Source organism: Notamacropus eugenii (assembly GCF_028372415.1).
Source record: "Notamacropus eugenii isolate mMacEug1 chromosome Y unlocalized genomic scaffold, mMacEug1.pri_v2 SUPER_Y_unloc_1, whole genome shotgun sequence".
Classification (NCBI taxonomy): domain Eukaryota; kingdom Metazoa; phylum Chordata; class Mammalia; order Diprotodontia; family Macropodidae; genus Notamacropus; species Notamacropus eugenii.
In genome coordinates, this window is record NW_027325109.1 from 447,468 (window position 1) to 464,265 (window position 16,798).

The 16,798-nt window shown below is 38.5% G+C and overlaps 1 protein-coding gene and 1 long non-coding RNA gene across 5 annotated transcripts in view; one reads left to right on the forward strand and one right to left on the reverse strand.

The window, feature by feature from the left end:
- Nucleotides 1-1,035: 1,035 nt before the first annotated feature.
- LOC140516962 (uncharacterized) overlaps nucleotides 1,036-16,798 on the forward strand; it is a 40,063-nt gene continuing 24,300 nt past the window's right edge. Inside the window, exons 1-4 of one of the 2 annotated variants that reach the window (XR_011971438.1) lie at nucleotides 1,036-1,091; nucleotides 3,276-3,379; nucleotides 7,909-8,914; nucleotides 9,754-9,837. This is a non-coding gene — a long non-coding RNA (uncharacterized lncRNA). Of the gene's footprint in view, nucleotides 1,092-3,275; nucleotides 3,380-7,908; nucleotides 8,915-9,753; nucleotides 9,838-16,798 lie in introns of those variants that run through there. The other variant, XR_011971439.1, reaches the window with a different exon arrangement.
- Nucleotides 3,373-16,798, reverse strand: part of LOC140516959 (fibrous sheath-interacting protein 2-like) — a 46,752-nt gene continuing 33,326 nt past the window's right edge. Inside the window, exons 12-14 of one of the 3 annotated variants that reach the window (XM_072627796.1) lie at nucleotides 14,650-14,768; nucleotides 12,135-12,210; nucleotides 3,373-6,841 (exon numbers count right to left, since the gene is read on the reverse strand). In XM_072627796.1, coding sequence (XP_072483897.1) covers nucleotides 6,792-6,841; nucleotides 12,135-12,210; nucleotides 14,650-14,768 — 245 coding nt within the window. In that variant the 3' untranslated portion in view covers nucleotides 3,373-6,791. Of the gene's footprint in view, nucleotides 6,842-10,358; nucleotides 12,211-14,649; nucleotides 14,769-16,798 lie in introns of those variants that run through there. The other 2 variants (XM_072627797.1, XM_072627794.1) reach the window with 2 other exon arrangements.

Genomic DNA, 16,798 nt, shown 5'->3' on the forward strand with positions numbered 1-16,798 from the left:
GAAGGAAGGAAGGAAGAGAGAAATAAAGAGAGCATAAGGTGAGTTGAATACGAAAGAATGATATCTAAAATATAAAATTAAGGATGAAAGGGGAATATATTGGGAGAAGGAGAAAGGGAGAGATAGAATGAGGTAAATTACCTCACATAAATTGGGCAAGAAAAAGGTTTCACAGTGGAGGGAAAGAGGTGGGAGGTGAGAGGGAATGAGTGAACCATACTTTCCTCATATTAGGCTTAATGAGGGAATAACATACACACTCAATTGGGTATCTTACCCTACAGGAAAGTAAGGGGGAAGGTGATAAGAAGAGGATGATAGAAGGGAGGGCAGATTGGGGGAGGTGCTAGCCAGAAGCAAACACTTTTGAAAAGGGACAGGGTCAAAGAAAAAAGAAAAAGAGAGTGAGCAGGATAGGATGGAGGCAAATATTTTTAGTCTTTCATAATATGATTATTATGGAATTATTTTACATAACTACATATATTGAATTGCTTGCCTTCTCAATGAAGGTGGGTGGAGAGGGAAGAAGAAAAAGAATTTGGAATTAAAATTTTAAAAACAAATCTTCAAATTTGTGTTTACATGCAAGTGGGAAGTCAGATATACAGATGATGGGGTGTAGAATTCTGCATCGCCTTACAAGAAAGTGGTAAGGGGATAAGGGGGTGGTAGGGCAGATTGGGGGAAGTGGTGATCAAAATGCATGCCATCTCAAGGGTGGGTTGGAGGGGAGAGATGGAGAGAAAATTTGGAACTCAAATTCTTGTGAAAATGAATGTTTAAAACTAAAATAAATTAAGTTAACAAAAATAGAAAAAATAAAAGTTCATAGAAAAATAAAGAGATGTAATAAATATTTCAAAAAAAAATGAGATCCAATTTCCCTTTCCCGCATCATCTACCCATCCATTTTAAAAGCAAGCAATACATCAATAATTGATGTGAAGAAATAAAAAATATATTTCCATGGTGGACATGTGAAAAAAATCAATGAAAAGCAGCGTGTTAGACAGATACCCTAACCCTAACACTAAAGAACTCCAGCCCCCAGGACTGCATATTCATTTTTATGGAAGACTGCCCTGAAGGTAGGACTTCCCTCTCGATTTCAATTCTTTCGAGCCAAGGTAAGGTTTACCCCCACACTGCTGGGGAAGACATATTCTGTTTAAGGGCACAATGAGTTTTGGTAATAGTAAAATACCAAAGGATTCCTCCTTGGAGAAATTTCTTTTGGCATGAAACCAGGGGACAAGCTCATTGTTAAATTGACACCCCCACCTTACAGAAATTCTTATTGACCTCGAAACAAGTATAGATTCCCATACTAGAGTGAAAGAAGCAACTAAAACATAGAGCTCTCATATTATGCTAAAATATATAAAATCCAAATGGGTCCCAAAATTTACCCGACAGGATCTTTAATCACTACAAATTTTGGAAAATTGTGCACACTGTTTTCTGTCTTATCATTGTGTCTGTTTTTATGTCTTTGTAAAATGCTCAGAAAATAATTTTTGTTGTGTGTCATGTTTGGTGTTTGTAGATTCTGCTACCTTGAAAACATTTCTTAGGGGAAAATGCAGCCAGCCAGGAAAACTGCTGAAAAGCTGCAGCCGAAGAGTTTAGCATACTGGGAAAGATGAATAAAGTTTCATTCATTCATTTGGCAGTTTCCCCAAACTTCTGTAATCTGATGCTAACCTCTGTCCCAGTAATCAGGACTAACTCCTACTTTAGGTTTTCAACAAAAGATTAGGTTACAAAGGAAAAAAGACCTTCAATATACTTTCTCTGTTATTTCAGCCCTGGTTACCATGGAGTTACAGAGATAAAATCAAAGAAAAGATAACTTTTTCCTAGTTTGTAGGAATTTGTGCAAATTATAGTAACTGCTAAAAATATCTTAGCAGATGTTGGAGGTTTGGAGATTAAGGAGATTGGAGATTAATCATTAAGGAATTTAGAGATTAATCATTTTAAGATTTCAGGGGAGAACTACTGGGATTTAGGGTAATTCCAAGAACTCATTCGTTTCTCTTTATCCAATCGGATAAGTCACTTAGCAGAAGCCAAACACATCTTAGTGAGTTTTGGGGTATCACTCTGTAGAATTTGTTTTAAGGACAAATAAGAATTATGTGAAAGTTTTAGGAGTAAACAGCACTTAGATTCCTTTTTCTCTGACGATGATAAATGAAGGAAGGCAGCTAGCTAGTTTGAAAGTAATCCCAGAGGGAAGAAAATAATTAGGTATGAAGTTCACATTTTAAATTTATCTACAACTTAATAGGCATGTCTTATGAACCTTTTCTTGACCATGTTTAAATTAGGGAGCAACTTAAAAATGAGAAAAATTTAATTAAGAAATGGAAAGGGTGATTTAAACTGAAGAGGGATCTGTGTGAAGCAACCACTCACTCCTCTTCCACCATTGCCTGGACCTAGACCTTGGATTCACGGTGATGGGAAATAGGGAAAGCGACCATGAATTGGAAATATCTTTCGGTAACACTGAAGTAGAACTTTCGAAGCTTTATACAACAGAACTGTTTAGGTAAACTAGAAGCAAAATCACCAAAGAAAATTAGAAAGAAACCATTAGGTTTCTCTCAGGAACCTAAAAGGGTAACACTACTGCAATTAATTAGGATTGTGCAAAATTTTGTGCTGAATTGCACAATAAAATAAAGATTAGTTATTTAAATAATTTGGGATATGGTTAGGAAATATAGCACTCTGCTCCTCAAAGATTATTCTGGGGGTATATTCACCAGTCTTTGGAATCTCATGAGCTCCAAAGCAAGGGGATGGGAATACAAGGCTGCCACTTGGAATAGTTTAGGATCAAAACTGAAAAGCCTCAGGGAGAGGGAGGATGAGACCAGGTTATGAACATGAAAGGAACTGATTTGGCTCTTTGGGTGATTTTTGAAAGAAAATAAATTAAAAGTTTAAGGAAAGATCAGAGTGCTACCATGAACCTTTGTAAATGAGCTGTTAACTCTGAGCTCTAAATTTGAAAGCACAAGTGACTAACAGCCCTGGGAAATTGAGATTTTGATATTGTGGTTGTAAATCCAGATTTCATTTGATTGAAATTAATCCTGCAACTAAATTATGGTGTGGTGAAATGTGAGCTCATATTAATTGTGGCATCAAATGCAAAAAAAATGCTGAAAAAATGCAAGGAAGCCTGAGTTACATTCCTGTCTCAGAAATTTATTAGCTGTGTGATCTTAAGAAAGTTATTTTATCTCTATTTATCTCAGTTTGCTGATCCATGAAGAGGAGCATAATGGAACCCAGCTCCCACCATTGTTATAAGGATCAAATGATATGATTGTGAAATACTCAATTTGGTGCCTGGCTTATGGTAAGTACTATATAAAGTTGACTATTTCATTGGATGTAATTGTTCCATACTTGATAACTTTATACCAGGTTTTTGATGCGATTAATACAAATTGCCAAAGGTAATAAGGTTAATGATTTTCTGAGCAAGATATTTTAGGAAATACATTTGGTTGAATCGATGCCTTCTGACTGGTAAAAATTTTTGTTTCATGTTTTAAATACATGATATTATGTCAGAAATGCTGCTAGACAAATACCTCCTCTTTTAATCTGGATGCCCTTAAATTACAAACTGAGCTATTAATATAATGTGATAAAAATAGATATATGAGAACTGTTACATGTTTAGTGGGGCACATTTTGTTTTTAAAACAGAGAATCATAATTGCCTGTTTGGGAAAAAGTTGCACAGACTCTTTAAGATATTCTTATCTGTGAGGTCCCTTGAGACTTTGTATTCAGGAAAGAGTCATAAGATCTTATCAGCCCTACTGACTGAATGTTGCAAAATCTAAATTACTAAAGTCTGAGAACCTAGAACTGAGAAAATAAGATCCCCTCTCCCACTCAAAGTGGAGAATTCACAAGTTTACTATATGATAAAATGAGTTTTCATTGTTAGCTATCACTTATAAAAATTATGAAATGTACAGTGCGGTTTAAAGCTGTGACTTCAATACATTATGTCAACTATCATGTATTTGCTGTATATCTGAAACTCCAGAATGTGGTTAGTTTTAATTTATCAGTAACGGATAATTTAAAAGTAATGACATGTAACTGTTAGTGAAACATGAGAAAACTAATAATATTCAAGCCTGTTAGAAGTGAGCCCATCTAACAAGCCCCAGCAGTGACAAACATGCTCACCTTAAACAAAGAGCAATCCCTGTTGTGAAATCAGGAAAGCTTTTATTCATTTTTACGTCCATTCCCCCTGAATGGATGGGTAGCCTCCCCAAGAAGGTTACAGGATGACTACAACACATTCAGAAAAAGGGGGCTTCTTATACTATTTTTTGAACTTTGGCTCTCCCTCGATACCGTCCCCTGGCCATGTGACTTTATGTTCTCCTCTCTAATAGGCCCTTCATCAGTTTCTGACCTCCAACCTGTCCATGCTAGGTCCCAACCCTTCTCACCTAGGAATGTGGCCAACAGAACTTTCTTGTTTACCACAAAGCCTAAACTCTGATTAGTATAATTTTGTAATTTGAGGTAAAAACTCTTGGGGATATAATTTGATTACAGGGATGGCTGAAGTGCCCATTAAATCAACAGTTCAGCAGTAAAGGAGAAAATGGCATGTAGTGCAGTCCATTGCAGGTAGATGTCTGTCCCTGGGAAAAGCTGAGGGGGGTGACCTTGGTATGGTTTAGGGTAATATCCTCCTGACTCCGTTTCTCCATTGTGCTATTTCTTTTCTGAACAGAAAATTTTACTACCTGGCTAATTCTGGATGTATGGTACCCTGTGAAAAATATGGAAATATGGATTGCCTGTTAGATATGACTTGTGCCTAGAATCAAACAAAACGAAGGGAGTTTTTCCTCTGTTGTGGTATACGTCAAATCATTCTGTGCCCTTGAAAGGATGAGGCTTGACATTATTGCAAAAATTTGGGAGTCTCCTTTTCCTTTCATAGCAAATTTCCAAAAATCAGGTCAGGTGAGCAATGGAGATTTTGTAAGTACAATACTAAATCTATTAATTAATAGATTAATACTGGAATATTTTTGAGCTACTACAATAAAATGCAGGTATGAAAAATCTTATAATTTTCATCTATATTTTTGGTCAAATTATAATATAGTGATGATATCCTCCCAAGACAAATTAGACAAAATAATAAAACAAGGATGTAGTAATATATAAGTTTTCTAATTAAATGGAATAGTAAAATTTGAGGAACAGGAATAGACTGTTTTCTTTAAGAACTATACACATATGCATATGATTGACTTCTAAATGTTTCTAATTGGAAATTCAGGCTTTATGTGTTAGTAGTAAGTTCTCAAAACTGGAATGAGGATTTAATATATAAAGTTGTATTGATACTCGTAAAGCGAAATAATTTTCCCATTTTAAAGTATGTCTAATAATTTTAAAAGACAGAAGGTTCTGACCTTCATGATTTTTTTTTTAGATTCTTATATCAAGGATGGGGTTGAGGTAAAGATAAAAACAGCAAGGGGTATATAGAGATTCTCTAAAGTCTCAGGTGAATTATGGGTTCTAACTTGATGTTCTTATAGCTCTGTTGTTAGTAGGATCAACTCTATAAGACTTGAACTGGTTTTCACCAAATGAACTAGTTATTGGAAAACAAAATTTAGTTGTTGTACTAAGTTTTATTAAGTCTTGTTATTGGCAGATTTTAGCAGAATTATTTAGGAATTTCTGTAAATTACTTGAAACCGAAGAAGCGTAGCCCCTTCAGAGCTGTCCTGAGACAGCTATTGGTCTATTCCCAAATGCCCAAGATATGTCCAGGGACTAGAGGACTACATGGGGCATCTAGGACTGAATACAACATGTGATGATTAAATGGACATTGGGAGTAGGTTACTAGGTTACAAGGAGACTTGATGCTATTTGAAACTGATGATCACCATTGCATTGCTTTGGCTTTTTTTTGTTTCGTTTTGTTTATGTTTGTTGAGTTTTCTTGGTTACCTTGGTGACATGTAAATCTCCCCTCTCAAAATTAGTCCATTTAGCTTACCTGTACAGGCTATTTAATAAGATTTGTATATCATCGTAATTGTTCTTAAATTCTATGTTAGCTGTTGTACTAAACTATGTAAGAAGACGCTTCCCAGTGTCTTTTCTTGGTATATAATGTTGATGGTAAGCATGAGCACATTAAAAATCTTATAAATTTGGCTTATAAATAAGTGATCTGTTGGGGGAGTGGACTAGCCTCCTCAGCAATGAATCAAAGAGGGAAATTAAAAGAATGATGGGACTTGTGTAAACCAAAGTGACTTCATCTTGTAAAACTGACTTCATTTTGAGACCTAAATTCCATTTTCCTGTAAATTCTACCTGCTTGCTAATCATGGGATTGAGTGACATTCTGTTTCACATCTGGAAAAATCTGCCTGCTTACTCTCCCCTGTCTCAACTCTTGAAACTCATTTATCCCCCTCTCAACTCAGAAAGCCCTTAATTTTTCCTCCACTTAGAAATCAAATTACTTAATCTTGTATCCTGATTTATATCTTGTTAATTGTTTTCTTTTAATGCATAAAAAATGTCTCCCCCTGCATTCAGGGTCCAGTGCTAGGCTGAAGAATCCTGGTCCTGATTTGTTACACAACTGGTATGCATTGCTTAATAAATCAATATGCTCAGAAGTTCAAACCTTTGTTTTCTCAGTTATTTCAGATTTTACCCATCACAAAGGTCACACTAATTTTGTTCTTTACTTACGTATTTGAGAGAACATGAGAAACGAAGGCTCTTTGGGATGGTTGCCCTAAAAAAAAGATTCATTATTTACTTGTAACATTCAGAGAGAGAAAAAGAGAGAGAGAGACAGAGAATAAATATTTCTTGGTCCCAGGCCATTTGAAAATATAAGAGCAACTCCAAAAGTGGGTATTTATACTTCTTCTGGGAAGTAATGTGAATGTGTTAATTATTAATTCATCTACTTGCTCAAAGTTTGGGTAGTTCTCCATGTGTTTCCTTTCTGTCTTCCCATTCAAATATTGTCTAGCTTAATTATAAGTTCCCAGAAGGTAGGAAATGGCTTCTGTCAATTTGCTTAGGATATTAGTTTGCAAAACTCTACAGGTAGACAGGGGCTGAATAAATAGTTTAGGATAATAGTGGTGATAATATAAGCCTCTACAAAGAATAGGTATGCAGCCATACAGTGATGATGGGTACAACATTCTGTCCATACTTATGATGTTCCTGCTGAAATACAATAAAAAAATAGAATTCTATTAGAAGGATCTATTTTAAGGGCTCTTATCCCTTTTTTGTTTCATGGATCCCTTGGGCAGACTGGTGAAGCCTGTGGACCCCTTCTCAGAGTGTTTAACATAAAATACATAGGAGTCCAAAGGAAACCAATTATATGAAAATACAATTATCAAAATATTTTTTAAAGCAAGCTCACAAATCCCTGGTTAAGAAACTCTAGTCGGCTTTAAATTAGCCCATGCTTAGAGAATTATTTCCCTTTGAACTTGGTATTTATAGAATCAGAGATTGAGGTCTAGGAGAAACATCAGAGGCCATTGAGTCTACTTCCACCTCCACTTTCCCCACAAGGAAATTGAGCCACAAAGAGTGACTTGCGTAAGGGCCCAAAATTAGTAATGTCTGAGGATGAATTTGAACCTAGGTCCTCAGGACTCCAAGTCCAGTGTCCCTCTGCTGCCCCCTTTCTGAGTTAATTCAAAGTGGATGGCACGTTCAGAGTAAAGGCTAACTGGTAACTCTTTTATTTCTCTCAGTACTTCAGGGAGCTATGATTTCCTTGGTGATTGTGCTCCCTGTTCTGACACAGATTGCCATTTGCTTCCAACCTAGGTAGACCATCTTTATGAATTGCTGTGGCCCAAAGAATTCATCATCTGATAGACAACCACCCTGCAATGAGCCTTGTCAAATTCAGTTCAGCTTGTCCCTGGATGCCAGACCAGGGGTCCATACTGGAAGTCTTTCCAGCTTGGGATGATTGGCCAGCTCAGCTTCCCTCCATTGTCTCAATCTTCCAGAATCCAGGGCTCAGCTTTCAATTCTCTGTGAGGTGTCTGAGGTATGATTTGAAGAAAGTTGGTTCTTTTTCAACCAAGATAAATGACTAACAAAAACTCACTGATACTAAGAGTCTGTGCAAAGAGACACTTTCTTCAATCCTTTGTGCTGCATTGGGATTTGCAGGCTTGTTGAGAATGCACTTATGCTCCATTTGGGAGGAAAGGGAAACTGGAAATGTGGAAATGTACAAGGGTACTGAAGAGTGAGCCTGATGGAATGGCTGTTTAAAAACCTGCTTCTTTAGGTCAGATGAAAATATGTTTGCACATAGGATTATCTGAACTCCATGACCAAAAAAGCCTCAAGGGCCTAGACATTACATTTCAAGAAGCCTTAAAAGGAAACTGTCCACATCTCTTAGAATCAGAGGGCAAAATGTAAATAGAAGGAATCTGCTTGTCGTATCCAGAAAGAAACCCCAAAATGAAAACTTCCAGAAACATTATGGTCAAAATTCAGAGCATTCAGTTCAAGGAAAAAACACTGTAAGCATCCAGAAAGAAAGAATTCATATACCAAGGAGTCATGGTCAGGATCACATAGGATTTAGAAGCCACCACTGTCAAGGAGTAGAGACTTTAAATATCACATCCCAGAAGGCAAAGGATATGGGCTTATAGCCAAGAATAACAAGCAACAAAATTGAGTGTAATGCTACAGGGGAAAATACGGACCTTTAATGAAATAGAGGACTTACAAACAGTCACGATGAACAGATCAGAGTTGTGGAGAAACTCTGAAATTCAAACACAGAAGTGAAGAGAAACATAAAAAGGTAAGCATCTTTTTCCACCTTGCAGCACTCCTCTGAATTTCCCCATCAAGCCCCAGTAGTGTCTGCGTCCCACAAGATCACATACCTCCTCAGTATCCTCTAATTAAAGGGCAGAGGGCTCCTCCTGGAACCTCCGTTCAAGGAGGGGGCCTCATGCTGTCCATCTCTTCATTTCCTAGGAGGCTACTCTTGGGGGTATGTGATACCCAAACACACTTGTTCCAGTCTAACTGTATTTGCTTCTTTGGATTTTATTGTTTTATTCTCTATCAGTCTCTTACCCAAGTTACAAACTTGAAGGGCTTTCTTTGCTTTGGCTAAATGGTACCTTGAAAGAATGTCACATGTGTTTCTTCTGGTGCCCCATCATCGTACCATATTGCTCTACTGGTCTCTGTAAGCATGTTGCCATGTGACTGCAGACCTTGAAGTTTTTAGACTCTACATAATTCCAAAAGCTGTACCCCTGATACTTGTAGCAGTCTGTCTCTTTTTCCCTGCTTCAGATGCCCGCTGGTGCTTTGGTTATACTTCTGACCCATATATCCCATGTGTTTTTTCTCCAGGAGACATGGTTCCTTTCCTGATAAAGTCCAGTTTTAGTCCTGGGATTCCACTGTGATATCACATTATATGCTTTGGGTATAGAAGTCTGGTGGCATCTGTAGCTGCTCCTGGTACTAGATAGGTCTTTCTCATAAGATTAATCCAGATAATCTATCTCTAGATATTCCCTGATGAACAGTCTTATCTTGGTGTAGAATCTTCTCTTCTTTGAGAGGTCACATAACAATTTCCTGGGGATTTATTTTTATAATTGAATTTTATTTTATTTTCAGTTCCAAATTCTCTCCCTCCTCCATCCATTGAAAAGACAAGAAAAACAAAAGAAAAAAGAAGAAGAAGAAAATATCTCCCTCTGTACTCTGAGTTCATCAGTTCTCTGACTGTAAATAGCATATTTCATCTTAAGTTGTTTGGAACTTGGTTTGGTCACTGTGCTGATCAGAGTTCCTAAGTCTTTCAAAGTTTACTATCATTACAATATTGCTATACTGTGTAGATTGTTCTCCTGGTTTTGCTTACTTCACTTTGCATCTGTTCATACAAGTCTTCACAGGGTCTTCTAAAACCATCCCCTTCATCATTTCTTGTCACACAGTAGTATTGTCACATTCACACACCACACCTCATCTGGCAATTCTCCAATTGATGGGCATTGCTTCAGTTTCCCATTTGCCACCACAGAAAAGAGCAGCTATAAATATTTTATGGGTAGCTACATGGCACAGTGAGTACAGTACTGGGTCTGTACTCAGGAAGGTTCAAGAAGACCTGAGTTCAAATCTGAACTCAGGTACTTACTAGCTGTATGAACTGAGGCAAGTCACTTAACCTCTGCCTGCCTCAGTTTCCACATCTGTAAAATGAGCCAGAAAAAGAAATGACAAACTCCTCCAGTATCTTTGTCAAGACAGCCTCAAATGGAGTCACAAATAGTCATACATAATTATAATGACATGACAAAAATAAACATTTTTCTTTCTTCTTTCTTTGATCTCTTTGGGGCTCAGTGGAATCACTGGGTCAAAGGATATACACAGCTGAATAGATTTTGGGTAATTTTAGAAAAATCTACATCCTCGGAGAATTTAGAAAAACCAGTGTAGCTTCTTCATATAAGTTAGTAGTTACTTTCAGTGTCCCCAAAGTTTCAACAGCATCTTGCAAAATGTTCTCTGTATCCCTGCCTCTATCTCTAGGTGTCCTCTGTATAGCTTTAGCTACACTGCTCCATGCCAGTCCTCTAGCAATGCAATATCCACATCATCCCTACCAGCTTCCATCTGAAAGCTTTCCATGGCCTTTACTTTTCAATGGCTTTGTCTTTTAGCCCCTGCGTATCTCTAGTGCTCTCTAACATTATAATCTCATTTTAAGCCTAGGACCAATATAATGGCCTTTAAGGTCCATGTGTTTCTCTTTTTGGTGACTTACGGACATTTACTGTAGACAAGAAGTAAGCAGTACAATTACAATTAGCCCTTCATTTAGGAAAATTCCTAATATTTTGGCTGATTTGGCTCTCTGCCTTAATTTACCTCTATCTCTAGTTAACATCTGGCCTCTATGTGGGTGGGGCAAAGTTCAGGTAAGCAGAAACATTTGGGTAAAGAACCAGCCTGTTCTATTGTGATTGTGTTTATAGACAGACAGGAACCATTAGGGGAAACTGAGGAAAGAAGCAGACCTTTGTCTTGAAACTTCCCTTAGCTTTGAGTACAGGGTACAGCTTGCCTCTTGTGTTCTGTCATGCCTTTCTTGATATCTTCCTTCTTTGCTGCAACTCAGTCCTATCTCATCGTTCTTCATTTGCTACTTGCTCCAGCTCCTCCAGTTCTTTCTGGCTGAGCTCTGACTGACTCCACTCCTCAGAATTTCCATTTAGATCTGAGATATGGAGCCCCATTTTGAAAAAGAGCAAGGTCGGGGATAGCTTTGCTGTGCTGAGCTATCACTCTAAGCAGATCACAGTCAGAATGTTGTATTCAGTTCTGGATGCTACATTTAGGAAGCACATTACAGTACAGTCTGTCCATTACAATACAAACTTAATATTTTGACTTGAAGCCCCATCACTCAAGGCAACTAGATTCTGAACTTCGAGCCTTCTAGGATTTAGCCCTGACACTCTAAATGGAAGCCAATTCAGCTTCTGCAATGCCATAGGGCATTTGCTTTTTTTTGGAGAGGGTTGTCTATAATTCGGTAGACTCACCATTCTCTGAATGTGCCATCCACAACCCCTCCTCATCTTTGCTCACTCCGTTCCCATCACCTGCATTACCTTTAGTCATCTTCTCTGCTCCTTCTTTGAAGGTCTCATCGCATCTTCAAATCCCACCCTCCTCTGGGAAGCCCTCTCAGGAAAGGCTGGAACAATAACAGCTCACAGTGCTGGGGGCTTTATAGTTTACAAAGTACTTTGCACATGATATTCCATCTGATCTACTTGTTTGTAGTTATTGATTATCATAATATGTCCAGTCTGCCTCCCCAACTCTAATATTAATGATAACAATAACTAGCTATGGTGCTTTACAAAGATTCTCTCATTTGATCTACTAGACTCTAACCTCTGGAGCAGTTTGCTTTGGCGGCCCTTGTTTCTGTGGTACCTGGCACACTAGGCACCCAGTGAGTGACAATAACAATTTACCTAAGTCAAAGGGACAGCCTGCTCTCCTGTTCATTGGTCTCTCATACAGGTTTGCGGGGAGCTCTCTCTGCTGTACCTAGCACATGCAAAAAAAAAAGAGAGAGAGAGAGAGAGAGAGAGAAAGGCTCTTAAAATGTGAACATCTTGCTTAAGCTTGGTTTGTTTTGTCATTTTACACAATGAAGAGAAACAGAAATTGAAAGGATTCAAGATCTTATTTTGAAAGTGAACAAAATTTCCCTTGTCATAAGAAATGTACAAGCAAAATTTATTAGAAGGAAACAAAAATTCGTCATAGAATTCATAGTGTCCCCAGTGTAACTAAGTGAAGTCAGCCCAGAGGAACAAAGTTTTCTCCATGCAGGCAAATTTGAGGAAGGATTTGAAGGGGCAAAGTAGATGCTCAGAGCCATATCTGGCTTTTTGGTCAATGTTCTTTGGGGTGTAAGCTCTGTTTAGAGAGTAGAGCTGTCTGGTTTACTGTTGTTGTTCATTCATTTCAGTTGAGTCTGATTCCGTGTGACCCCATCTGGGGTTTTCTTGGCAAAGATACTGGAGTGGTTTGCTATTGCCTTCTCCAGCTTATTTTACAGCTGAGGAAACTGAGGCAAGCTGGGGTAAGTGACTTGCCCAGGGTCACATAGCTAGTAAGAGTCTGAGGTTGGGTTTGTACTCAGGATGATGAGTCTCCTCACTGCAGTGTTACTGTATACAGACATTCCAATCCTGTAGGCCCCAAGGAAGTCCATGACTTCATTTTGGTCTCTAGGCTCAACGACTGACCACCACCACCACCATCATCATCATCGTCATCATCATTATCATCACTAGCATAAGGGTATACAGTGTTTTAAGGTTTGCAAAGAGCTTTACAAAGATTTTCTCACAAACCTGGGAGGGAGGGCTCTCTTCATTCCCACTTTACTAATGAGGAAACTGAGGCAAAAACAAGTAAAGTGTCTTTCCCAGAGTCACTCAGCAAATAAGGGTCTGAGGCTGGATTTGAACTCAGGTCTTCCTGACTTCAGGCCCTGCACTTTATCCACCATCTAGCTGCCTTCAGGAACAAATCTGGGGCCTATGGATTTTCCTTATTGGCTTTCTTATAGAATAGGAAAAAATAGGCAGAAGCTCTAGTGTGAGAGCCCTTTAATAAAAAGGGTTCTATGCTCTGCTCAGAGTAGTTACTTAGGCCACTTTTGTTCAATATAGAATGAAGTGAGTTAACAGGACACTTGGTTTTCTTTTTCCTTGGCCAAAGTGTATCTTCCAGCTTGTTCCCCATATTGTTCCTCAGGGAACTTGCCTTTTGCTTTCTCATGGGAGAAGTAGGTCATTGAGGACAGAGTGCTAGACTAGAGGGTCTGTATTCAGATCTTGCCTTTGAATCAGCTAGGTGGCACAAGGCAAGTCATTTCACTGTGTCCTCCATAAAATGAGAAGTTAAATAACTTGTCCAAGGTCATAAAGTGAGTTAGTGACTGATCTGGAACTAGGTATCACTTATTTCCATAGCAAGTGATAGGGCTAACAGTAATTTTTCCCCTTAATGGTATAGAATTTCTTTCAAATAATGTGGATCACATAGCTCAGAAGATTAGAGTTCATAGGGGGCCTAAGTTGTTTTTCAAAGGCTGTAAAGATCTGTAAATGCCATGTGAAGGAAAGGTCCTCTCTGGTCTCTTGGGAATTACTTGCCAATGGTCACAAGGGGATGAGGTGATACAGTACAGAGGGCCTGGCACAGTCATCTACCATTACAAAAAGAATCCAAAAGCAATTTCTCTGTTTGATAACTATTAAGTATCTCTCCTTGGTTTGAGTCAGGTAAGGTAAGGGAGGATATGGGCACCTGGAATTTTCAGTCTCTGACCTCATTTAATACTTCATTGCCTTGAATGGAGACTTTTCAAACCATATCTGTGATTTTGTTGGTGGGAGCATCCTCTCTACCAACACAGATTGTAGCCCTTATATACCCAAATAGATAGCTTTCATGAGTTGCTGTGGCTGAAAAAAAAATAATACTCCAGTGAACAAGCTTCAGAAAAGGAGCCTCTCTCCCTTAACTAAGCTGGTCTTTGGAGGACAGATATACCAATTTGTTGCTGGGCTCAACCTTGAAGCCTTTCTCACCTGTCATAGCTTGGATTCTCCTGAAACAGTCTTTGAGAACCCACCATCCCTCCTGTGCCACAATGGAAGCTTGGGAGAACTCCAGTGAACCATCGATAAGCTAAGGCTCATCTAATATATATTTTTTTAAAACTTGCACCATTTTTTGCAAGCCTGCAAACTTTCCATTGATCCCGTGTAACATACTCAACTTTGATGGCAATGAGCAATGACTTTCAGCATTAACACTCTGAGATGACTTATAAATTTCAAAGTATCTTCCTATGGCCTGACTGCACTTAGGGAATAGGTTGAGCTGTTTGGCTCAATAATGAATCAAGCAGAGGGAAGCCTATATTAATGCCATGTCATTTTTATACAAAAACCAATAACTTCTTACCTTGGGTGGTCTGTTGAGTTCTGGGGCAAAAGTAATATTATAATTACAAATGTCTTCTTTTGGAGGATCTGGTGCTACAGATGGTGAAGGTTTGATATTCTTAGTGGGTGAATTTTGACCTGGCAGAAATGAAAATTGTTGATTTAGCATTCTCAAGAGGGCAAATACCTCTAAATAGGAATGGTTTGTTAGAGTTGGAATGGATGCTTATTGCACAAGTGGGACCTTATGAGGAAGCAGCCACTGAAATCCTTTACAAATATCTGCCCAATGGCTATCACAGGGCCTGGTGTTCCAAGAATCCCCACTGAAAGTGGCAACTACTCACAGAGACAGGAAACATTAAGGTGTTATCAGTCATTCACAAGATGAGATAGCTAAAAAATCTTGAGAGGGATGAAAAGTATTTGGGTATACATTATTAATATCAATAACCTGGGAATATAATATATTAAAAGAATGTCCCTCTTGGGAAGGAATACCAAAAAAAAATCTTTTAAAGATGGGAAATAACAAAGAAAACACTGAAATCAGACACAAGCATTTCTATACCACTTTAAGATTTGCAAAATGCTTAACACATATCTCTTGTGGTCATGATGACCCTGGAGAGGGAGGGGCAGATGCTATTATTTCCATTTTCCTTTGAGGAAACGAGAGAGGAGAGAGATTAAGTGACTTGTCCATGCCTAAGGTCATACAGGTAGTTAAGTGTGTGAGGTAGCATTTGAATCCAGGTCTTCCTGACTCCTAAGTCCAAAACTCTGTCCACTGCATCACTTAGTAGCCCTGGGCAGAATGAATGTAGCAGAGGAAAAGACAAAAGATAATGCAGTCAAAGTAGAAGAAGGAACTCAGAAAACAACTGATGTGGAAAAATTGAATTTGGGTGTAATGCAAGAAAATGCTGGGATTTGAGGGCTGCTCTCCCTGAATCACAAAGCTGGAAGGGACGTGAGCAGCTTCTAGTCCAACAAGCATCCCCAAGGAATGGCATAGCTCTAGAGGAGGAAGAGGACCATTGAAAATTTGAAGGTCCAAAAACAGCTGTGAGGTGCTTCCCAAAGAAGACCAAGGAACTGAATGCTCTGAGCACAAAGCAACTGCTTGTCCTCCAAGAAAGGAGCAAGTAAGGCACAGGGCCTGGCACAGGGAAGAAGCCCTCCCAGATGGAGGAGGTTGGGGACTGCCTGCACAACACTACTGACATGGGGCTTTTGGTACATGGTAACAGCAGAGAAGTCTGATGTTTTCTCATGTAAGGCATGACAGAGAACCTTCCAACATTGGTCCATAATGCATTGTTGGTTCCTAGGCTCCCAGACCTAGAGCAGAAAGGGACTTTGAAGGTTTTCTAACCAGTGGTGTCAAACTCAAATAGAAATGGATCCCTGTGGGTCGCATATTGACCTAGAAATTCTATCATAAATTAACATGATCTATGTTGTATTGGATTTTTATTTATTTTTTTTTATACATTTCCCAATTATATTTTAATCTGGTTTTGGCTGCACTTCGGAGCTTGGCTAGCCAGGAGTTTGACATCCCGGTTCTAGTTCAATGCTCTTATTTTACAGATGAGGAAACTGAGGCCCAGGGATGAGAGATGACTTGGTCAAGATCACATAGACTCCCTAATATCCATTTCTGGTGATTCTCATGGACACAAAAAAGACACTAAAAATTAGAAAGTCTTTGGCAATAAACTGAATACCTTTGGCAAAGAATTGGAAATTGCAGGGACTGAGGGGAACTGAGCCCCCATCAGCTGGGGAATGGCTAAACAAGTTGTGATGTATGATTATAATGGAATACTACCATGCTGTAAGAAATGATGAGGCAGGTTGATTTTAGAAAAACATGGAAAGACTTTCACGAAATAATGCACAGTGAAACGAGCAGAACCAAGAGACTATTGTATGTAGTAACAGCAATATCGTTCAAAGAATAATTGTGAACTATAAATAACAACTAAATTATTCTGAATATTATAAATACTCAAATCAAGTATAAAGGATATATGAAGATGCTATCCACCTCCAGATAAAGAACTGATAACAGACGCATTCATAGTATGGTTTTACATATATATGTATATATACGCAACATACGACGTATGTGTGTATAAATCTGTGATAAATGGTGGCCT